Below are 24,729 nucleotides of genomic sequence, written 5' to 3'. Positions count from 1 at the left end.
TTGGTGAATCTGCTATAATACTCCAGAATTTCTCTTCAGAATTGGAATGGTAGATCATTGAACCAAGGGAAAGTGATTATCCCGAGACCACAGAGCTAGATAGTGCCAGAGTATGGATCAGCACCCCGGGCTTTTGACTTTAGAATTTTTTATTATGGTGCTCAAATGCCTCACGAAGGACAAATAGCACTTATGGCCAGTTACCTACTTTACAGTCAAAGGTGAAAATGTAAAATTTGTTTTGATGATAATTTTCTGTTCTATCGTTTGCACTTCTGGTTATTTATAAACAAGCAGCATTTTTACTTATAAGCAAGAGTAGGACCTGATCAAGAAAGTAGGAACTGTGGGTTTAGTAGAAAGGGAATATAAGGAGAAAACTAACTTTTATTGAGCCATCAGGCCCCGTGTTTAACACCTTAACATCTGCCACACTTAGTTCCTTTAAGCTTCTCAGGGTCTGTAGTATTCTCATTTTTACAGACAAAGAGATGGGACACAGACTAATGACCCATCCAGGCATATAGTTTTTAGCTTGGTCAAGTTCGGCTCATTGTTAGCTGTCACCTCCACTGCTTCTCCATTAGATACACACAGCACGGAGGTGCTATGGCAGGGAAATCTTCCACACAGATTTTCATGATTATTGGATCATCCGTCTCCTGCAGTAGGCCGTGAGCTCCGTCAGTGCAGGGACAATGTGTGGCTATGCCTGGTGCATGAGGAAGGCACTCGCATTTTGATGAGGTGGAGCTGGGATTCAAATGCAATTCTTGCTATTACAAGTAATCTATATAAAGTTCTCTGAGATCCTCTTTGAAAAGGCAACATAGGGGCGCCTGGGTGGTTCAGTTGTTAAGCGGCTGCCTTCGGCTCAGGTCATGATCCCAGGGTCCTGGGTTCGAGCCCCGCATCGGGCTCTCTGCTCAGTGGGAAGCCTGCTTCTCCCTCTCCCACTCCCCCTGCTTGTATTCCCTCTCTCGCTTCTCTCTCTCTCTGTCAAATAAATAAATTAAAAAAAAAAAAAAAAAGAAAAGGCAACATAGACAAAATATCACATATTATCTTCTATCCTTGTCTATATAGTGGGTAGGCTGAGAGGTCATTAGAAATCACTGGGAAAATAGGGAATTAGTTTGTTCCTGTATCCATCCTTCTGTCTCTTCTTTGATTCTCTTGATTTTTTTCTCCAGTGTTAGTTTAGGGTCTCTGGTGAGCCCGGCACTGACAGGTGTGGAGCCTAGAAAACGTGTCTGGTCAGGGAAAGGAGATGGCATTGCAGTGCCTCAGACTTCACTGTGGGGGTCCTCTGTGGTCATAACTGACTCCCGGTTTCATTTTGCCCCTTCCTCAGCGGCACAGCAGAAGTCAAGGTAAGGGAGGTGACGGCACACAGAGGAAAATGCAGAAACGCCGTTCGTGTCCCATGCATTCACTTGGAGCGGCCCAGCTTTTTTGTTTTGTTTTTAACCAAGTGCATGTATATTTTTAATTCTTCTGAAATGTATGTTTTTCCAGACAAAGATTTTTAGGAGGTCTGTAGTCATTCATGAAATAGATGAAATTCATAAAACAGATGCCCTTTTTCCCCTTCTCATTTGCACCATGAAACCCATGTGTTACTACTTGCGCTTGCAAAATTTCTGGACATTCAGCTAAAGCTGTGAGGTTCTTGTGGAGCAGCTACATGTCTTTTCAGTGAGAGGGATCAGGAGGTGGGAGGTGAAGCTGGCGAGGTTTCGGCAGTGTTCTTCCTGTTCCCTCCAGCCCTCCACCGCTTATCTCCCCCTCTGCTGGACCCTGCACAGCAGGGTGGGTAAAGGATAGAATTGCAAACAGAAATTGCATTTGCTTTTGTTTAGTGAAGCCAAAAAGCTTAATCTTATTTTATGAACTCAATGTAAATGACAGCTGACATGAGAAAGAGATTTTAAGAGCACCGTAAGCATCTTTTTACAGTCATGGAGGTTGCCATGGGGGGCCGGGGGAGGACAGTGCAGGAAGACTCTGTGTGTGTGTGTGTGTGTGTGTGTGTGTGTTTAAGTTGTATAGAATCACTGTCTCCACCCTCTCCAGAAAGACCAGAACTGATTAGAAGAAAAAGACTAACTTGATGCACAGAATTCTGTATGCATGCCAAATACTGCTGCAAAAAAGATTTGGCATCTGAGTGAAAAGACACCAACCGACCATTAGATTTCTATGGTTGAACACTCTTAAGATCTTACTCTCCTATATTTCATTTAAAAAATTGCTCCCCGAAGTGCAAACTGACTTCAATTCTGAATAAAATTTAGCATTCAAATTTATAGCCACTTTGAAAACCGAGGGTTTATTTCAATCATGTGAACCTGAACAGATTCTTAATTACAGCAGCCCTGTTGCACATAGGGAATCTGGGTTAAAAACAAAACAAAACAAAACTTCCACGTAGGTTTTTCCACATTTCTGGGATGCTTTCATAGCAGCCTTCATTTATGGGAAATGGTATTAAAATCCTGCCATATTGCAGTTTAAATTTAAACACACTGCTTCCCAGAAGAGATTTTAGTGTATCCTATAAAGACACTAAAAAGGGTTTGGGGGTTTTTTTTGTTATGTAATTTTTTTCCCTTGTCTTGCAAACCTATCGAGAGAAACTGGTTCCTTCCGTGATCTATGTGCGTTAACAACCTGTGCCGAGAGCACCCCTTGCTCTTGTTGCAGCGGGCAAAAGTCATCTTTGTTTGCATGAAAGAAAAGTCTGATTGAACTAGGGTGAGCCTTTCATTTTAAGAAGAGTTAAAGTCTGGGGTGTTTTTAATGTTTTAATCTCTGTTTAAGAGGTTTCTGTTACAAGAGGAAAATTGATAACATTTTTACCTCAGCAAACTGCCAGCAAACTGGCTCTGCTCTAATCCCACGTTGATAGTGATTTATATTCTCCATGGCAATGTGCTCTAACGTCAGAGTGAGACCACTGTGCTGCGGACGGACTGCATTCCAAATGCTGGAATCACATACATAATGTTTTTACTTTTAAATAATATTCAGACACCAGAATAAATACCATATGTGCACTGATGCTGGTTACAATGGAACCTTGTCATGTCTTGTGAGGGAGAACATTCTTTGTTTCTGATTCCTGTTTGAAATAAGTATGCAAAAGATAAATATGTGCATTGATGGCATTTTGAGAAGGCGTAGGTAATTACCCAGCTGAGGATGTAGCTCTGATTCCTTGAAATACAGCATTTAAGACTAAAGAGATTGTTGTGTGCGCCCCCCCCCAACCCCTCTTTGACACACACGAAGGCAAGGATCGTTACCTGATGTTGCCAGTGTAGGGTGCAGTTTTTATATTTTCTATCCACAGCGGGCTGTAGTTACAGGACATCTGTTGAAGAAAAATTACTTCGTGAGCACTGCGTTCATAGCAACAGTGAGACTAACATGCTCATGACATCGTAACAGGGGGAGTAACACATGTGATAATGGAGAGGGATGGATTGATTGGAAAACCATAATTCGGTGTGAGGCCTAATGTTATCTGAAGCCACAAAAGCAGAATTTAGGTGGCCTGACATCATCAAAACAGAGATAATCAATCTCTCCAGATCCATTTTTCCCCCCACATGATATTGAAGGTTGGAAAGTTTCATATAAAGTTTAGAAATACCTCCCGAGTCCTGCATTTTTAGATTTTTGTTTTTGTCCATCTTGGTTGGAATTCTCATCCACCTAGACATATTTTTTTAAATAGACATGGCAGAATGCCTTTCATATTTGTACATCTGTAACAGGCTTCAACAAGTCAGTTCACATTTGCTTCTTGGGGAAGCATTTCAATCCAGGTTTGTGTTCTTACCATCAGTTGAGCTATATTGAATTTCTGCTCATGACATTTTAATAATACTTTATAGATGAGGAAATCCTGGGCATTGAACTGATGGCTTCCCTCCTCCTCTGCACCCCATCCCCACCCAGTTTTGTGAGGTTTGCCCAGAATATATAGTGTGAGATTAACGTGTGAGTCATACATCATAACGCATCTCCGACAGTTTATCTGCACATAACTCAGAGTTTGGGTAACTCTTGCATCCTTTCTGGGAGTTCCTTGCAGAACTGTTTACCATTATAAAAATGCTCTCAAGCCTGTTTTTGAAACTGAGAAGTTATGAGACAAATATTGAACTTCTAACATACTGTCTCTCATTTTCAGCTTTTCGGATGATCCCTTATCCCTTGGAAAAGGGGCATCTGTTTTATCCTTATCCAATCTGTACAGAAACAGCAGATCGAGAGCTGCTTCCGTGTAAGTCTCACTTCTGTATTCCTCTCTTTGTGCCTGAACGTGGGGATGGGAAGAGGTGGGAATGATAAATGTTTGTAATGTTCCTTGTCTTTTATTACTCTTCTCCCAAACCCTGTCCTTATTTGCTGGCATGTGCATTAAAGTGAGTTACGTGAGTGGGTCTGGCATCCTGCTCCTCCAAGGCTCTGCAGATTCCTCACAGGGAAAGACCTCCAAGCCCTGAAATTTAGATGAAGAGGCACCGTGCGCTGGTTGGCCTGAGCGCAGAGACCACTAGTTTGGGGTGGGTGTTTGAGGGCTGGTCCCCTGTGCGTGGTTCTGCCCGAGCTGCCCAGCCGCTCGGATGCACTCCGCACAGACTGGAGTGTGAAGCGGAAGTGCTGCCGCCAGAGGGGCTGCAGACGAGTCAAGGATGGGAGGGCAGCGCCGGGACGGGGGCGTCATTGCCGGAGGCGGAGGCGTGGGGCCGGGTGGGCGTGCTCTCAGCGGCGGCCGGAGGGGTTTCCCGGGAGCCCCTCGTGGTCGCACGTCATGAGCTGGCGTGGCATGAGCAGAGCACACGTGAGCCTCAGCACTGTATGCGGCAGGAAGAGGGGGAGCCCTGCCCTTGCGACCCTGACGAGCTAGCAGTCTGATAGCCCGTGCCGCGCGTGCGAAGTATGGTTCGGTTTGCTGTAATACAACATTGTTTTGACAAGTCCTGCTAAGTAGCTATTGTCAAATCATACTGTATGCAGGGATCATGTCCAGGCTCTTCGGGTAGCCCTGACTTAGGACATGCTTTTCTCTCTCAGATACTAAGCCCCAAATTTTGGCTAGTCTCTCTTCCTTGTCCTCTCTCCTGCCACCTCCTCTCTTTGACCGGCCCCAGTTAAATCCTGTCTCTAGCTCCAAGGGATAGGGTAAGTCTGGAGCCCTGGGTGCATAGTAAATGGTCCAGTGCCAACATTATTGAGCCTGTCCTGTCTCCGGCGTGGTGGGATCTGGGTGCAGCACGAATTGCTGTCTCAGACTGAAGCAGCAGGAGGTCGCTCCCTTGTTTCCTCGCTAGCCAGAGGCCATGTCCTATTTGTTGCTTAGGGGTCTGGGAGAGCTCTGTGATGTGTTGTTGCTCCTTGCCCGAGTTTTATTGTGAAAAAGGGTCTGGTGCCTCACACTGCGTTAGATTCGATTTCAGAAATTCCTGTTATGGGCCCACGCTTTACCTTTGGACTCCCGCTTCAAGGAGATCCTTGTTAAAATTTGTTTCTGGTAAGAAAGGCAGTTTTCTGAAAAGCACAGTTTTAAAATGTTTTAATTGAGTCCAATTAAGTTTCCATGGGAATAGATTCACTTTTAGAACAAGATTACAGCTCTTAAAAGAAACTTTATAGGAATAATCTTTATGAACCCGAAGTTGAAAATTATGACTCTCAGTTATTTAATTGAATGCAGTGGTCCAAAATCTGATCTCCCCTCACAATCTTTCGGGGGTTGGGTGTTGACAGCGAGGATGGCGTGGATACCAAGAGCACCGACTGTTTGGAATGCTCCCCACATTTTGCACATTCAGAGTCCCCTCGTCGGACATTAGGGCCAGAGTGTGCCTCCACCCTTCCTTCGAATCCCAGCAGGTAGCCGCCCGGATTCACGTGTGCAGGCTTGTCTCTGCTTTGTCCCTCCCTGCCCCTCTGCCCTCAATCTCAGGCCCAGCCAATTATTGTTTAGGGCTGTAAATAATGGGAGCTAAACAGTCGAGGAAAGGCCTTTAGATCTGGATTTCCACTTGGAACCTTTCGGTTCGAGAGGCAGTTTCACAGTCTCTCCACCACAGGCCAGCCCCAGCTCCCCTGGTAAGCACCCCACCGCCCGGGGGGTGGAGGGGCTCACAGCCAGCCAGCAAGCAGCAAGCGGGGAGTCCGCTCTCTTGGTGTTGGCGCCACCTGCTTTTTGGTTTCCCTAAGCCCAGCACTTGAAACTTTAAAGTTATGAAAGGTGTTCTGAAGAGCACCAGTTATTTATTTTTCTGGTGATTGTGAGATTGTTGGAAGTATGTTTATCATCAAGAGTCTCCTACAGTGGTGCCAGATGACCCCCGTAGCCTTGATCTCCAACCTTTGCAGGTTGAATTGGCCAGCATGTGAGGTCCTTGCTGAATGTCTATCAGGGTGGCTCCCTCCACCGACATACTTGAAGTGGCCAGGAAAAAATACAAGATAAACCAATATCACCTCATTATAATGATTACAAAATTACAGGAAGGTCAAAATCTAGAGAAAGGATTTTTCCCCCCAGTATATTTAATTCTGGATTTTCTGGGTTTTGCACTGTGAACATGTATTTTATAATGTGAATAAGGTTTTGTTTTATTTGTGTTCCCTTTTGAGAAAGCAGGACTATATATTAGGCAGAGATGGTGTTACTGTTCCCCCACAGATGTGCGACATCCTCAGATCAGCCCTATCGTGCTTCCCCCGTGGAGCACTAAAGCTCGACTGTGGCCTCGGGAGAAGCAGATAGGCAAGCCAGAGGCCGGTTCAGAGGGTGGCGCTGGTTCATTCAGGTGCCCTGCCCTTTGTGTTCCCTAGAGGCTTCAGTCACAGCTCTGCAGAGACCGTCCCACAGACAGAAATGCCCCAAGAACGCATTTCACTCTGACACTCCTATTTCCCTCTGGATCTTCTCCACAGCGTTCCATGAAGTCTCAGTTTACCCAAAGAAGGAGCTTCCCTTCTTCATTCTCTTTACTGCTGGATTGTGTTCCTTCACAGCCATGCTGGCCCTCCTGACACATCAGTTCCCAGAACTTATGGGGGTCTTCGCAAAAGCTGTGAGTATTTGCCAAGAGGGAGCCTGAGGCCAGGGGCCAGGGAAGCCAAGGGAAGCAGCGGGAGAGAAACGAAGGAGTGTCGTGTAGGAAAGGATGTGCCTGTATTGATCATTTGCTCACTGTTTAATTTTCGTCTTCATCAGTGGAATCCAAAAGTTGAAGGCCAGTGAGAAAGTGTAGGTAGTTTGTTAATGCATGCCTTGCCTCATTTCACACACAAAAAATCCCAGATTTCAACCAGGTATGAAGTCTGAAAGTATTAAATAAATAATTAAGGGAATCCTAGCAAATGAAAAATGTGTGGGAAATTGCTCCATTTTCTGTAAGTTGAACGACATTATTTCTAATCTTTAGATATTGTGGGTCTTTCCTTTAATAAAGACAAGATTTACATTTTCAGAGATTTAAATAAAAAATATTTTCATGGCTTCAAACTTTTGGCTTGTTTAGGGAATGAGCTGAGAGGTTGTGGAGGGCTTGTAGTGAACAAGTAGATTAAGAACTTTTGTTAAGTATACAGACATGACATTCAGAATATGGAAATCCAGTGAGAGCCTTTCAGGAGGGTTGAGGAATGAAGCTTTAATAAGAAAAGCCGTCTGCATTAACAATTGACAAGCAAGAACCCCTGTTTCCTGGTTGAAAACCAAGCGTTTTCAACGGCACGTGCAGGGAGGGTGGGCTTACTGATTTTGCCATTTGCCACAGATGACTTTCAAACAGAAGGAATAAGGAAAAGAGTGTCAGTTGTTTCCCTGGAACTCTATTCTGATTTCAAGGCGAGTGGAGTCAGAAAGGATGATTTCTAACTTGGCTGAGTTGATTTAATCCCTTTCCAGATGATTGACATTTTCTGCTCGGCAGAGCTCAGGGACTGGAATTGCCAGAGTATTTTCATGCGTGTTGAAGATGAACTGGAAATCCCACCGGCACCTCAATCTCAACATTTCCAAAACTGAACTCATCACCCTCCTTTCCCACCACCAAAACCACTCCTCCTGTATTCCTGACCTCCGCCCATGGCACTGCCATCCGCCCGGTTACTCAAGCCAGAAACGCAGCAGCCCTCCCGAGCTCCTCTCTCTCACTCCCCACATCTTACCTGTCTCGGCCTCCACAGCGTGTCGGGTCTAACCTCCTAAGCCACTGGGCGTTCAGTAAATGTAATTCACCTCTTCTTCCCCTCCTTCCCTCCCCATGGCCTCCTTCTCTTCATTTAGGTCTTGTTTTTTCTTGCTTGGACTCCTCTGCAAGAGTCTTAACTGGTCTCCTGGCTTCCAGGTTCATCCCCTGCCAGGCTTTCTCTCATACTGACACAAGAATGATCTTTCCAAATTGCAAGTCTGAGCATGTCACTTCCCTGCTTGAATTTCTCCAGAGGTTTCCCACAGACTTCAGGATAAAGTCTCAGCTCCTTAGCATGGTATGCAAGGCCCTTCATGATCTGGCCTTGCTTGCCTCTGCAACCTCATCTCTCCCAACTCTTGCACAGACACTGCTCTTAGGCCATAGTGAATTACTCACCACTCCCAGATGCCTAGGCTCTTGTACACCCCAGTGCCTTTGCACGTGCTGTTTGCTGTGCATGGAATGCCCTTCCCCGTCACCACCCCAGCTTGTCCACTCTACTAACTCCTCTTCCTTCTTTTATTCTCAGCTTTCTTTCTGAGTTTCTCCTAAGCTGAGTTAGAGGTCTCTCTTCTGTGATTCCACAGTATTCCATGAATACCAACATTATCACATTTATTGTACTATATTATAATTGTTGAAAACTTGTCTGTCCCCCTTTTAGAATGTGAGCTCCTTGAGAGCAGAACTGTGTCTTCCTCATCTCTGTATCCCCAAAGCTTTGCACAGCACCTTGCACATAGTAGGTTTTCAATAAATGATTATTAAATAAATAAATGGTAGTGGTTTCTGCAGAAAGAATCAATGTAAAAATCAGGTACAGTTTAGCATTTCTCCTCCTCTTTTGTAATTATAGTCATGGACTCTTAGAGTTGAAAAGGACCTTAAACAAATTGCCTTCAGCAGTAATGTGATGGAGGTCATCTAGACTCTTCTTGAATACTCTCAATGATGGGGAACTCACCTACTTAACATCAAAGCCCATTTCATTGTCCACTCTACTTCTTGCTTGGACTCCTCTGCAAGAGTCTTAACTGGTCTCCTGGCTCAGATGTCTTCTTTACACAATAAAATCGGCCTCCCTCTAATATGCACCTGTTGTTCCTGTTCTGCCCTCCAAAACTATACTCAACAAGTCTCCTTTTTGTAAATTCTTATGACAACTAATATATTCATGGCCACCTCTAACCTCTGACTATTGGTAGAACATCTCAAATTTCCTTAAGTCTTCTGTACATACCGTGATTTTTAAACCCAGGATGCTCTCTAGTTTATGGACCTCTACTATTCATTATTATACCCCCAAGCCAACCTCTGAGTAAAAATAGTTGCCAAAATTCTGAATAGATTAGAGTTTAACTTAGTAAAATTTAAAACAGGAATATATTTACAACATTAGACAATTATTCTTCCTCCTTTAAATGTTCCTCTCTTAAACAGTTTTTAAAGCATTTTTGTCCAAGTATGTCATTTTTCCAGTATTCTTCATTAAACAAGCAATTAACACTTGGTGGGAGTTTCGGATCAGAACAGACCTTTACATAAAATTCATTTGGCCCCACCACCAGAAATTCAGAATCTTGAGTGTTAGCACCCAGAAATCTGTGTTTTTAACAAGGATTCCAGCAGGTTCTGAGGATAGGGGTTGAGGACTGTATGTGCTGCTAAGGACCTGGTCTGGAGCAAGCCAAGCGTTTGAGCGGCCGCTTGCCGGAACGGGGCGCACTGCCGGAGCCGTTGAGGTGAACACTTTTTAGGCATCAGAGGTTTCCCCTGGCTGCACCTTGGACTGCTCTTAGGGGGCCTCCGAGTGACTGGTGGCTGCCCCCCTTCCCCCTTGGGGGATGCTGACTTCTGCAGCCTGGGGTACAGCCTGGGCATCCAAGTTTTCAGGTGATTCAGGTTTGCCAGGGCTGCGACCACCACATTGAATGGAAGGACGAATTGCCCGATTGGGTCTTCTCTAGGAAAGGCTCCACTGCCTCCAGAATTTCAGAGCGATGTGTCCATTAGGGATCATGTCATGTTTCCAAAGCTTTGGTTTTGAGTCTAGATCAGCTGATTGAATAAAATAATCAATTTGCCTTACCGCGCTCATTGCTTCTACTCTGCCAGGGTGTGGTTGTTTGGTCAGCTACTCATAATTTCCAAATATAGTTTAGATAAATTTGCTTTTAAACCTCTGTCTGGAAGATCACATTCATCTTGCCCTTCCTGAAGGTTTAACAGTTTTCAAAATGTCTAGAGAGCCTTCATGGGGAAGGAAGATGGATGGCCTGAAGGAGACAGGCCCCATCCCTCTCCTGCCCACCCTGTCCCCAGAGTCTTCCCCAAGTTTTCACCCGTCACTGCCGCAGGCCTTTCGAGAAGCCCCCTGCAGGTTATCACCGCCACCCCATAGGCTGCCCACAGCCATTTGCAGCTTGTGAAAATGACTTTCTCAGGCCTCGTGGAGATAATGTCCCTGGGATAATGACTCGTAGGAGATGCAGAGAGATTGCACTGCCACCCCCCAGGCTGCATGCAGCTTGGGAACTCTCCAGTCTGTTTATATGTTGATACGCAGCCAGTAAGGAAGCCCACAGCTAAGCGTGAGCCACTGGAGAATAGTAAAATGAGCAGCTTCAACTGGCTTCTCCCCCCCACTAATCTAATCTACCTCCATGACTTAAGACTAACTCTTCCTCGAATGTTTGGCTACCAAGATAAGGTTGCTCATATAAAGAAGTTATCATTTCAAACCCAGCCCCTCGCAGAATGTGGGAAGGTCAGCATTTTGACCCCGTCAGCTTTGAAGGGCTCTGTCTTTCCTCCTCTGATCTCTCTCCTTCACGGAGACTGAGCCTCCTGACTTCTGACTCTCGTCTTCACTTATAGGCCTTGACCTCTTTGAAGTCTGATATTGATTACAGTGAAATGTCAATTGTCTGATTGCAATAGGGCACCTGGAACTTATTCAGATAAGCAGAGGCATTTTGAATGTTAACGAAGCATGTTGGGAGCCATGACCTTCTCCTAAATAATGGTGTTTCAGGAAAAGGAGGACCAGGCGATTGAAGTGTCACTCTCTCTTTTTTATTAGTCCAGTTGCCTTTTCTCACCCTAAGGCACTGATTGAATCACGGTGCATCTTGGACCGTGTATCTCTGCCCTCTGGACAGAAGTTGTGGACATTGAGATAGATGAGCTGTTCCCGGGCTGCCTGGTCTTGCTCATTCAGACTTCACTTTTCAGGCAATAAATTTCCCAGGTCTGTGAGTGAAACTGCTGTTTCTCTGTGCATTGGTTGAGTCTCTGGCCCAAAAGTATTGACTGATTTTCAAACATGCAAAGAAGTATAAATGAACATCCTAAGCAAGGCACATTCCACCAAACATTTTTTTTTTTAATACCTTCTGATGAAAGCCACTAACCTTTATCTGGTTACTAAATGAGAGGGCTTATGGGCTTCAGATGCCTCATTGCATTGTCTGCTTCTTCCCTGTGGGTGAAGGATGAGGAAGAGGATGCACGGAGGGGTGCTAAGGAGGAAGGTAGCTTACTAATAAAAGGTGCATATCTCAACTCGGGTGCTGCAAGAGAATTAGGATCTTTAGGAAAAGTTTCTGGGGATTCTTTTCTCGATTCTCCCAAGGACAAAACACTCTAGATGTGAGGGAGAACAGTACATCGTCGCATTTATTGGAGGTGTTAGGACTTACTTCCTTTGTGGAACCTTATTGAGAAGTGCACGTGAAGTCCAAGGAGGCAGGGCCCGCTGTGACTTGTTGGGCAGTATGGGAAGAGGGGCAACTGCAGACATCAAACAGGGCTAGAGAGTCCCCTCTTGATTTTCAGAGGCCTCGCTTTTGTTCTTTTTATGCAAGTCAGGTCAGTGCCCAAAACAAAGCAAACAAACAGGCCTTATTTTGAACCAACTTTGTAACGACCTCTCCGTTCATTCTGCTTCCCAAGTTGAGGCTCCTTGATGTCCCCACATGTAGTGAATGAAATTGCACAGAATACAGACTTGGAGCAATGCCTTTCATCTAACTGCAGGGGCTCGGGCTAATTCGGTAGTTCCTTACCCACTCCATCACAGCTGCGATGGTTCTGAATCTGTTTTAGGTCAAGTCTTTAGGATATAATAACTCCACCAGCAATATCGCCTTGTTCAGTGAGCCCAATCTGACAACCCCTGTCAGAATCTCTGATTTATCCAGACTACTATAGCACCTACCTTCTCTTTACAGAACTAGGCAAATGCTGTGTTTTATGGAGCCTTGGTAGTCTCTGATTACAAACAAAATCTCGTAACTAGGATTTTAATAAACAAATAAGCAATCTTCTCATAACTAGGTTTACAAACTTTCTCAACAAGCAGCTTGGGCAGTAATTATTCATTTCTGGGCGATAGGGTGAGCATCCCATGTGGTTCTGTGCACACAACAAAGGACAATTTCAGGTTACCAGAAATTGACACATACCTAACACCCACTTGGCATAAGAGCCATCCACATTTGCTCAAGTACTAACATGGCTGCCTATTTCTTTTTTTTTTTAAAGATTTTATTTATTTATTTGACAGATTGATAGCGAGAGTAGGAACACAAGCAGGGGGAGTGGGAGAGGGAGATGGAGGCTTCCTGCTGAGCAGAGAGCCGGATGCGGGGCTCGATCCCAGGACCCTGGGATCATGACCTGAGCCGAAGGCAGACGCTTAACGACTGAGCCACCCAGGTGCCCCATGGCTGCCTATTTCTTAACTCCAAACCCAACTTGGCATTCAGGGCCCTCCCCAGAGTTCTTCTGGTCACTTTTGAACTATTAACTATTCCAGCTAAGCTGAATTACTTACTGCCTTCTGATCATACCACTTACTTTCCCATTTCTGTTCCAGCTGTTTATTGAGCCTGGAGGGCTCACCTCCTCATATTTCTTTCCTTCCCATCCTTACCCCATCTGTATGTTTTGATATCCCAACCATCCATTGTGGTCTATTTCACTTGCCTCATTTTAAGTTTTTCTTGCTCCTTTCAACAGAATGGATTCTCTCCCTTTTCTGAGTCCTCCTGGTGCTTTCTTTGGGCTTTTATCTTCCATTCTATGATGGTCTATCTGGTATCATTACTTCGCTGTGTGGAGGCCTTAGTGGCCACCTATCCCTTCCCCTTGACCCTGGGCTTTGAGCTTCCTGACAATGGGAGTTTTGTCCTAGACTCCTTTATATCTTATCCAACACTTAGGTGCCTTACAGAGCAAATATATTTAATTTATGTAAAAGACACAACATGGGGAAGGATTCCAAATATTATACTATCTTGAGTTTCCTTACACTAATGTCACACTTATTGGTCCAGCTATAATGTGTCGCAGATCTTACAATTAGTATTCTACTGGTTCTTTTTTTTTTTAAGGTTTTTGTTTATTTGTTTGACAGAGCACACACACGGATGAGCAGGGGGAGGGGCAGAGGGAGAAGGAGAAGCAGGTTCCTCACTGAGCAGGGAGCCCCATGCAGGACTCCATCCCAGAACCCCAGGATCATGACCTGAGCTGAAGGCAGATGCTCAACCGACTGAGCCACCCAGGCACCCCAGTATTCTACTGGTACTTAAAAACAACAAAGAAGGAAAGATTCTGAGGTCAAGTGAATTTTGAAACTTGCTTAGCATACCCCTTGAAGATCTGAAATCCACAGAACATACGGAGGAACCTCTCTTAACTTCATTAAATATACTATTACTTTGACCTCAGAACCATGGCCCCACCCCCCACCCCTATGTATTTACATACTACACTATACTCCTCTGGGAAATTCTTGATGGTGTAGACAATGTTTTGTTGAGAACAAGGGATTAGGACAAGACTCCATAGTGTAAGGACCAGGTGTGGAACCCTAGCAAGATAATACCTTGGTTCTGAACTGACAGAGAGCAAGGAAACCACCCAAACATCTCTCTCTCATGTGGAGCTCTGTTAGGGGACCTCTTCTGCCAGATGCTGGATGATTTGTGGAATGAAGCTAATTCTTCACGAGAACATAATCAGAACAAATTTGAGATGATGTTAAATGAGTCTCAGGCGAGGTACTTGGCACAGTTAATGAGCATTTTTCTCTACATGAGAAGCAGAAAGGAATTTAGAAACCAAATGAAAGAGATCCCAAAGATCTCCTCAGAGCAGCCCTTCTTCAACAAGGACATGCTATCCACAGACTGGCCAGTTTGCTGTCCTCCCCTGGGCTCCCATGATGCACTCCACTAAGCAGGTAGTTCAGACATGAGCATGGGTGACAGAGGCATTTGGGACACAATGGAATCCCAAAGCAATTCACAACCATATAACAAACTTGACTTTTTAAAATTGCCTTTTCCCCTTAAAGTGAGTTCTGTACCCAGCTAGGCAGGCAGGTGGTCTGAAGTGTCACAATTTTTTAGCTCTTCTGCCTACTTGTCACCCAACTGTCAGTCCCTTTTGATGGCACTAGTCATCTGCATGCACAGCCAGCAGATCCTGAAGACGGATCTGAAGGCCTGGGAACCGTGGGCCTGCTGTCAGGAATGAAGGGGGCAGTCTGCAGCCCCTTCTCCCGCTTATCTATCACAGCTGGGGAGCGGGGGCTGGAATGCAGGTGTGATCATCAACCTGTTTCCTATAACATAAATACAAAATTGTAGCCTTTGAGACTTTTATAATGCCAAGACTTATAGGTTGGAAAGGTTCGTTCTGTAGTCTTGAAAGATCTCTCCTGACTCTGTGCCTCTCTGTTTCTTTGCAGTTCCTCAGCACTTTGTTTGCCCCCTTAAACTTTGTCATGGAGAAAGTGGAAAGCATCCTTCCATCCAGCCTGTGGCACCAGCTGACGCGGATCTAGGGAAACCCACCTGTCCTTCCACTCCCCTCACCCAGTGGGCTGCCACCATCTCTTCGTGCCAACTCCTCGTGGACTGCAAGAAAGCATGACTCTGAAAAAGGGAAGCCATTCCGAGATTTTAAATTGTTTATGGACCGTCTGTTCCATATTAAAAGCTGTTTTTGTTGTACAAAATTCATTGATGTTCCGTTCTATTATATTTTGCCTTCAGAAAAGAAAAAAAAATCAAAAATAAACTTTTGTGTATTGCAGCAACCAGTGTGTCTTCTTATGTCTCCCAACCTTAAAAGTGTTGGTGTCCCAAATAAATCTGTGGGTTTACATTTAATTTATTAAGGACCCAGATCTTCTGAATGCCCCACAGTGGTTTTCTTTGCTGACGAAACTCATCTCAGCAGGCCCTTTGGACCCCTACAGTCATTGGCTTGGAAAATAGAATGTCTTTGGCCCAAAAGTACCACCTTTTTCAGCCCCAAACTGTTGGTCTTTGTAGGCCAAATGCACAGAAAGAGCTTTCCACAAAGAAGGACAGGAGGCATGAATGAAACAAAATTCTTCATGAGAATATGCCGTGACAAGTTGTTCCAGTTCAGAGATTCTACTCATTGAATAGAACTCAGTACTATAGTTTGGTTTTGTTTTATGAAAATTTGTTGTGAGAAGAAAACTTTTGATGAGAATCTACAGACCCAACAGTCTGTTGTATAACCTGACTACTTTTCAGAGTTGCCGTTTTTAAAATGTTCTCTCATAGGGGTACTTTTTTTTTTTTTTAAGATTTTATTTATTTATTTATTTGAGAGAGAGAATGAGATAGAGAGAGAGCATGAGAGGGAGGAGGGTCAGAGGGAGAAACAGACTCCCTGCTGCGCAGGGAGCCCGATGTGGGACTCGATCCGGGGACTCCAGGATCATGACCTGAGCCGAAGGCAGTCGCTTAACCAACTGAGCCACCCAGGCGCCCAGGGGGTACTTTTTTAAAAACAATTTTTGTATCCTTGATGCTTAACTGTAAGCGTTCTTTGAGTATTTTCGTGATCTGAACCAGAATGGTCATTTGTCCTTACCACCTTTGAAAGCCTACGATTCACACCTGCTGAACATCTGGCTTTACTTAAGCAAAAGAAGAAAAATAAATAACATTGAATCCTCCATCTGAAGTGAAAAGTACCTCTATTTAAAATCTCAATTCAGTGCTTAAAAAAAAGGACTCCTTTACAGTTTGTTTTCCATTTTATTTAGAATCCTGAAACTTTTCCCATGAGTGTTAAAATAGGCAGTGTGCGGGGAAGGCACCACCACCACATCTTCCCAGCTGGACTTCCTGCTGGCTCCCGTCCTTCATCCAAGAGCAAAGTAAGTGGCCAGGTAATGTTTAGGCGCACAAGGGCTTCTCATTCTTTTGGCAAGTTTCTCTTTTCTTTTTTTTAAAAGATTTTATTTATCCATGAGAGACAGAGAGAGAGAGGGAAGCAAAGACAGAGGGAGAAGCAAGGAGGCTGATGCGGGGCTCGATCCCAGGACCCTGGGATCATGACCAGAGCCGAAGGCAGACGCTTAACGACTGAGCCACCCAGGCGCCCGGCAAGGGTTTCTTTCTACTGTATTTGTGCAAAGCCCTGATATGCAGCTGGCTCCTGCTCTGAGGAAATTATCTTGGGAGAGGTTGAATTCCTATATCCACACCAGTAGTGCTGCTCTTGGGGGCAGTGACTGTGTCTGCTTTGTTTGCCTCTTTGCTTCTTCCCCCAACAGAAATCTTGAGCTGAAGCGGGTGTTCAAATGATATGTTGAACAAATTGAGGCAATTCATGATAGGCGCAAATAAAACTTGATTCATAGTCTGAGGAAAGGGGTTGGTTCCAGCAGAGAAGGACCAAGGAAGGCTTAGAATTGTACATTTGGGCTGGAAGAAAATGTAGTAATTATCTAATACAATTATTTGATTTAACAGATGGGAAAACCAAAGTCCAAAGAGATTTCGACCTGAGTTGGGACTCTAGACTGCAATAAGCTTTAAGTGAAAGTTTCCAGAGCCTGTAGGCAATAGCAAGTGGAAATGGCCTAGTGTGAATTGTTGTTAGAAACCCCAGTTGCAGGAGATTCAGCTAAGAAATGTAACACACGGATTTAGAAGCACCTTGTGAATTTAATAATTAGGACTTTAAAGCGATTTCTTGGAAAGGGGAGGCAAAAATTAGACTTTGAGGGGGAAAGGGAGTGAATGGGAGAGGTAAAGGTGGAGAAAAGATGGGGACAGAATGAAGACACAGGGATAATAGAGATTGCTGAAGGAAATGAGTCCATGGTCCATGAGAGGAGCTAATCAGGTGAGGAGGAGGAAGGCTTCTCTAAACTTCTGCCAACTTAATAGACTTTTCCCCTTATAACCCAGAGTCACTCTTCAGACAGGCTGTGACCCCAATTGCTCCCTTTCCTCCACATCTCTGTTCAACTACTCTGCTCAACTCTTGAGAGCAACCAGGACTCATTCTTGCTGTTCTGGTCTCCCGGGCCTGGATACCACAGTGGTTGCTGTCTTTTTAGCTCTTGCCTTGTTTTGCTGCCCCTGAGGACAAGCATTCAGGCCTTGCTAAGGGTTTCATGCAAATTTATGGGGAGGCGGGGCCAGAGCAGCCAATATGGCAGAAGAGTTTTTTTGTTTGTTTTTTTTTAAAGATTTTATTTATTTATTTGAGAGAGAGAGAATGAGAGACAGAGAGCATGAGAGGGAGGAGGGTCAGAGGGAGAAGCAGACTCCCTGCTGAGCTGGGAGCCCGATGCGGGACTCGATCCCCGGACTCCAGGATCATGACCTGAGCCGAAGGCAGTCGCTTAACCAACTGAGCCACCCAGGCGCCCCGGCAGAAGAGTTTTTAAGATGATTACTTTTACATGATTCTTACACTTTTCGCCCAAGGTCCACGGTTCCTGTCTTCTTGCTGAGATGGCAACTGGAATCCAAGTTGCATTCCTGCCTTCTCCTTTTATTTCTAGATGAGGGGACATCAAAATCCATTCTGATGGGCTTTCCTCTATGAGGATCCTTCCTCCCAGCAGAACAATAAGTGTCCCTTAGCCTCAACTTGTATGTGTTTATTGGAATACAAACGCAAACCTTCTAAGTTAAATACTCACAAATTGAATCTAGCAATGTATATAGGAAATAATACAATATGACCAAATGGGAATGCTCTTTAGGGTTTTTTTTTTTTTAAACTTCTTTTATTAGTACTTAATATCAAAGTCGTTTTGCCTTTAAGAATTGGGGAGCTTTCCATATTTTTATATGGCCCAGAATGATTAAACATTGACATTACTTGCTTTTCAAGAATTAGATAAAACTCAGGGGAGCCTGGGTGGCTCAGTTGTTAAACGTCTGCCTTCGGCTCAGGTCATGATCCTAGGGTCCTGGGATCGAGCCCAGCATCGGGCTCCCTGCTCTGCGGGAAGCCTGCTTCTCCCTCTCCTACTCCGCCTCTGCTTGTGTTCCCTGTCTCGCTGTGTCTCTCTCTGTCAAATAAGTAAAATCTTTAAAAAAAAAAAAAGAATTAGATAAAACTCAGATGTGAAATACCTGATTTTAGTGCTTTGTTAATGATAGATCTTTGATCACCGTTTTATTATCTGCAGTGGTGATTGGTCTGTGCAAATATTCCACTTCTTAAGTTTAGTTGGTATTTTTCTAGGAAATTACCATTTTCTCTAGGCAGTCAAATGTGTTACCACAGAGTAACACATACACACATATAATTATATTATTTAATTATACATTTAATATCCTCTGTATCTGTGATTATTTCTTTCTTCCTTTCTAATTTTATATGTCTGTTCTCCTTTTTCCCTCTTTATTCAGCCTCACAAAAGCTTATCTAATTAATTCTTTCAAAGAAACAAGTTTTAGATATATTCAACTATACTTTTTGCCTTGTATTTTAATATTTTAAGCTTTTATCTTTATTTGCTCTTCTTGATTTCCCTTGTGTAGAAGAATTAGAGTTTTTCTAATTTCCTCTGACAAATACTTGGTTTATTTTTATTTTAAGAAAAAGGTATTTAAGTTTATAAATTTTTCTCTAAGTGTAGATTTCTTGTCCATTAGATTTTGCTGTGAAGTGTTTTTTGTTCTTTTCTAGAAATTTCTGTTTGGGTTCCTTCTTGTCCAGGAATGATCACACTTGGGCATTGCCTAATAATTGGTTCTCCATTATGGCCTTCAACGAATTTATTTTTAATGTTACTCTGCAATATCTAATGAGAACAGCAAAGATATTCAACCACATGCTCCCAAATAGAGTAAACGCTAACACCTTACACCCATGGACTACTAAGTAAACTTTGATCTTTCTTTCCATTATTTTTTTAAATTACATCTTTCTTCAATATGAAACTTCAGAGGCTATGTTAATATGTTTAAGACATGTTTATGTTCCTTCCACTGTTTTGTACTGTTCCTCTCCTCACCCCGTGACCATGCACTTCACCAACCTAAAACAAATCTGTGCTGAGTCACAGACTACTTGAAATTTAAAAGGGAAGGGGACTTGAAGGAACTAGTCACGCTGTTCTGGCTTTTGAGGATCAAAGACGGTTAGGCTGAACAGACAGGAATTGGCTGCAATGGAAATGTCCGGCAGAGGTGGTGGCTCCCTATCCGGAATGCTCTGGAGAGCTGCAGGAGCTTGGGGGACAGATGACCTTCAGGTAGTGTCTGTGTCTCCTCCAGGGTACTGTCTATAATTCTCTGGCAGGTGCAGAGAGGGTAGAAAGGAAGCAGGTTCTCTTCCCCTCCTTTTCCAGCTTGTCTCCTGTTATGTCCAGCCCAAGTCAATGTCATCCTCCCTTGGGTCCTCAGCCTAGAAGCTTGTGTGTGACCAACCTTAGGAAGAAAACCTTTGGAACTGAAAACCTCAACTGACCCTCATCAAAAGGCAAGCAAACCTCAAGTTGGTGTGTGTTTTTCCAGGGAAGGGGGCAGAGGTTACAATTTGAGAGGGCATGGAATGAGTATAATTTTTTTTTTAAAGATTTTATTTATTTGACAGAGAGACAGCGAGAGAGAGAGAACATAAGCAGGGGGAGTGGGAGAGGGAGAAGCAGGCTTCCCGCGGAGCAGGGAGCCTGATGCGGGGCTCCATCTGAGGACCATGGGATTGACCTGAACCGAAGGCAGATGCTTAACGACTGAGCCACCCAGGTGCCCCTGGAATGAGTATAATTAAGGGGAAAAAAAACCCCCCACCAAACTCTTTTAACCACTTGCTTCCTGCTCTGAGCCCCCAGATCACGAAAACTTCATTTCAAAGTCCTATGTCCTGGGGCCTCTGACAGTATCATTTTCCAAGCCCTCAGCGTCCCTGAAGTCTGGTGGCACACAGGAGCAGCCACAGGACCTGAGGCCCCAGCCCGTGCCCGGCCTCCCGCATGCGTCTCCCTGCCGCCCCTGCTGCTCGTGGGCCCCACAGGCCACCCCTTTATGCCTCTCAGCTTCTCCCCCACCCCGGGACACCCAGGACAGTCTCTGAAGGAGGGAGCAGGCCCCTCCAAACACTGGCTCTTTCAGGCAGCTTCTCCGGTAGTTTGCTGGGGCAAAGAACTACAAAATCTGGACTTCTTGAAATAACAAAAAGGGAGATTGCAGGGAGAAAATAGGAGTTAACATCTCAAAGATATTCTGCCCCTCAAATCAAAGATGACCTCCTTCACCTCCAGTATAAATTATATCCATTTGTTCACTTGTTCTTTTAGGCAACGGACATTTACTGAGGACCTACTGTGTGCTGGGGGTATCATCACATTCTCCCAGTTGCACCTCAAATTGCAGCTTTTTCCCCACTGGTGTATTTGTTCTGTACATTGTACTTGTCTGTCCTGCCCACTGGACCACGAGGAATCAGAGTTCCGGATTATGGCATTCATCTTCACATTCTCGTTATCTAGAACTGGATGTTCCGTAGTCTCTGCTCTAGAACGTAGAGGCTGACAAAGGTTGGTAGGAAGGGAGGAAAGACAGAAGATGATGCTAAACCAGAAGAGAGTGTCATTTTCTTGAAGTCCAGAGAAAAAAATTATTAAAATGAAATAAAATATATGTATTCTGTTCTTGGAACACCAGCTTGATAAGGAACTTCTGTGAAACCTTTACCAAATTACCACTTCATTTGGGACACATTATTTCTTCTTATCCCATGTTCCCCAAATGACCATTATTTATATTTCTTGTGTACCAGATGCCATGCCAGGTACTTGACCTGCACGACCTCTTTCAGTTGTCCCGACCACTCCGTGGGGGAGGTGCTGCATCGCCCCCATGACAGCAGCTACCGAGTCCAGGAGCTGGGGTTGAACGCCCCCCCGCTGGGTGGTGGCCTCAGTGCAGCTGATCCCCGGGCCACCGGCTCTCATGGCCACTGCCCCCTGCCCAACCTGGCTCCCGGAGCTGGACGCACACCGCCCGTCAGCGGCCCTTCTGGCCTCGGGAAGGTGCCCTCGGGGCCACCGCCTCTCAAACACGCCGGAAAGAGCCCGAGTGGATCTCAGAAGACAAGGCAGACTCCACATTTTTCTTACTTTGCAGCCATATGTGTTATGGTGGTCGACAGGGGACTAAGATTCCTGATTAGATGATAGCCCCATAAACACAAGGACGCCGTGTGTGGACTTGAAACGGGAAGAAGAACCCTGTCATAAATACAGACCGGTGTGCCCCACGATGGGTTCTGAGAAATCTTAGTCCAGCCAAACGCTGTTTTGGAATACCTTGCCGCCTTGACCTTTCTCGTGGAAATTCCCAATGTCCAAAGTCCTGAGACCTCCCATCATAATGAAGCCGGCTTAACCCAGTGCTCCTCCTCCCCCTTTGTAAAGAATACTTGTGAATGTCCTGCAACATTTACTTTGGAAAACAATGGACAAGACCAGTATCAAATTAGAAGGAGGATCCCATGAACAAGGCACATGGTCCTTCAGAGTGTTTCCATCCTTCCTTACCAGGCAGGGGCCTGCCAGACAGGATGTGCAGAGGAACCCAGGCACCCTGCAACTATGAAGTGCTGCCAGGCTCCCTACCTGGGGGGCATGTGCTCTGCACCCTCTCTTCAGTCCCCCTTGGTGCTGGCCACGGCGCTTAGTCATGCCCGCCACCCCCCAGAAGGGTCCTGGGGTCCTTTAACCATCCATGGATGCCAACACAGCTGAACAAAGTAGAGAAGTGAAGGCAGTGGTCATAATTCAAGTGTTGTATTTTCTCTCCAGTCATCCAAGAAAAACCCAGTGATGGTACCTGAGAGAGCCTGTTTGAGCTGGTTTTTCGGCCACGGTGACCAGTCAGTAACTATCACTCTCCTGGGAGCCCCACCAAGTGGGCTTTTTCATCAACCCTAAGGCCTGTGGGCCTTATATCTAACAAATTATATTTTACTTTTTTTTTTTTTTTTAGCTGGTTAGTGACAACCAAGCTGGTCCCTCTGCAATTAGAATCTGATGTCAGAGTGAGAAAATCCCCTGTTCACTGGGAACTCCCACGTCACTCATTCTGTATTAATGATATTTATTCTCCCTCGTTGTTTTATTCTTAAAAAATGGATCCCCTGGTTGCAGTGTTATGTTAAGCATATTACATGTTACTCCAAAGTCAGTTCATATATTATAGCTCGCTGCACTCCCAGGGATACATTTCTGAATAGCTCTCACTCCGCAGTTACAGTTCCATGTTAAATATGGGCTGCCAGGGGTAGAGCCTGAGAGAGTTGTCTGTTCATTTTTGGCTCCTTCTTTCTCCTGGAAATTTTTTTCCCTCTCTATATTATACTCTTCAAGGAAGATGTGCCCTCCAATAAGAAAAGTCTACCTGGAGAAGGTGAAAAGTACTTTTCTCTAGAGTTTTCTAGAAAGGAGGTTTGAAAGTGGCTGCTATTTGGGACAGAGCGCTTGGTTCCTACTGGGGAGGTCAGAAATGGTTTGGAACATGCGTCGCCACACTAATTACAGGAGGTAGGAGATGGGGGTGCCAGAATGCATCAAGACTGTTGACAAAAAACCACAACAAGACATGTCTTTGGCTATATGCAACAAGAATATCAGAATGAGTTTTTAATCCTCTTGAGTCTTCGGGGTTTTTTTTTTATTAACATATAATGTATTATTTCTTTCAGAGTTACAGGTCTGTGATTCATCAGTCTTACACAATTCACAGCACTCACCATAGTACATACCATCCCCAATGTCCATCACCCAGCCACCCCATCCCTCCCACCCCCCACCACTCCAGCAACCCTCAGTTTGTTTCCTGAGATTAAGAGTCTCTTATGGTTTGTCTCCCTCCCTGGTTTTGTCTTGTTTCATTTTTCCCTCCCTTCCCCTATGGTCCTCTGTCTTGTTTCTCAAATTCCTCATATCAGTGAGATCATATGATAATTGTCTTTCTCTGACTGACTCATTTCACTTAGCATAATACCCTCTAGTTCTATCCACGTCATTGCAAATGGCAAGATTTCATTTTTTTAATGGCTGCATAATATTCCATTGTGTATATACACCACATCTTCTTTATCCATTCATCTGTTGATGGACATCTGGGCTCTTTCCATAGTTTGGCTATTGTGGACATTGCTGCTATAAACATTGGGGTGCATGTACCCCTTCGGATCCCTACATTTGTATCTTTGGGGTAAATACCCAGTAGTGCAATTGCTAGGTCATAGGGTAGCTCTATTTTTAACTTTTTGAGGAACCTCCATACTGTTTTCCAGAGCAGCTGCACCAGCTTGCATTCCCACCAACAGTGTAGGAGGGTTCCCCTTTCTCCGCATCCTCGCCAACATCTATTGTTTCCTGACATGTTAATTTTAGCCATTCTGACTGGTGTGAAGTGGTATCTCATTGAGGTTTTGATTTGTATTTCCCTGATGCTGAGTGATATTGAGCACTTTTTCATGTGTCTGTTGGTCATTTGGAAGTCTTCTTTGCAGAAATGTCTGTTCATGTCTTCTGCCCATTTCTTGATTGGATTATTTGTTCTTTGGGTGTTGAGTTTGATAAGTTCTTTATCAGTTTTCAGGTTTTTGTCTTCTATGGCTAGCCTGCTCTTAAGCATCTGTCATAGCGTCATTAATAGGCAGTTTTAGAGATTTCACAGGATATAGTCTTTTTAGTCGCTTCAGTAAAATTCACAAGGACAACATATTTTTGTTTCTGTTTGCTTTGGGACCCAAGCACAAAGCTCTAATGAGCCACTGTCTTCTTTCTTTGCTTCATTCATTCATTCAATATATATTGTGCATTGAATTCCATCAACAAACAAAAATTCAATATGCCCATGCTTGTGGCCTGTGGCAAGGGCCACAGTCCTCTGGGGAAAATGTCCTCACATGCAGTCCCTGGGTTGGGGTTCTTACCTGCACCTGATGCCAAGTAACACCTGTAACTCTCTCCCCTGGTGTGGCTTTTCTAGGTGGGAAACCAACAAAATTGGACAGCTAGGATATCATACCAGGCTTATGAAATTGTTCTCAGTGGGCCCCGAAGGCTCTCAAAAGGTGAACAAGTCAAGAGCCACTTTTCTCCTACACAACTTTGCCAGTTCTGATTTCCCCACATGCCTTCTTTCAACTATCTTAGTCACTGCCCAGCACAGTGTGACGA

The 24,729-nt window shown here is 44.5% G+C and overlaps 1 protein-coding gene across 18 annotated transcripts in view; it reads left to right on the top strand.

Moving 5' to 3' along the window:
- Positions 1-15,338, top strand: part of ST7 (suppression of tumorigenicity 7) — a 237,249-nt gene extending 221,911 nt beyond the window's left edge. For 6 of the 18 annotated variants that reach the window (XM_054505214.2, XM_064575019.1, XM_045864358.3 and 3 more), the window contains 3 exons: positions 4,202-4,294; positions 6,964-7,103; positions 7,943-14,985. In XM_054505214.2, the coding sequence (XP_054361189.1) occupies positions 4,202-4,294; positions 6,964-7,103; positions 7,943-8,062 (353 nt within the window). In that variant the 3' untranslated portion in view covers positions 8,063-14,985. The other 12 variants (XR_010406410.1, XM_064575020.1, XM_045864359.3 and 9 more) reach the window with 6 other exon arrangements.
- Positions 15,339-24,729: the final 9,391 nt, after the last annotated feature.

Source organism: Mirounga angustirostris, unplaced genomic scaffold (genome assembly GCF_029215605.1).
Source record: "Mirounga angustirostris isolate CCGP_5_RB_7025 unplaced genomic scaffold, mMirAng1.0.hap1 SCAF_12, whole genome shotgun sequence".
Lineage (NCBI taxonomy): Eukaryota > Metazoa > Chordata > Mammalia > Carnivora > Phocidae > Mirounga > Mirounga angustirostris.
Note: the sequence above shows the minus strand (reverse complement) of the source record. Positions and strands in the feature narration are given on the sequence as shown.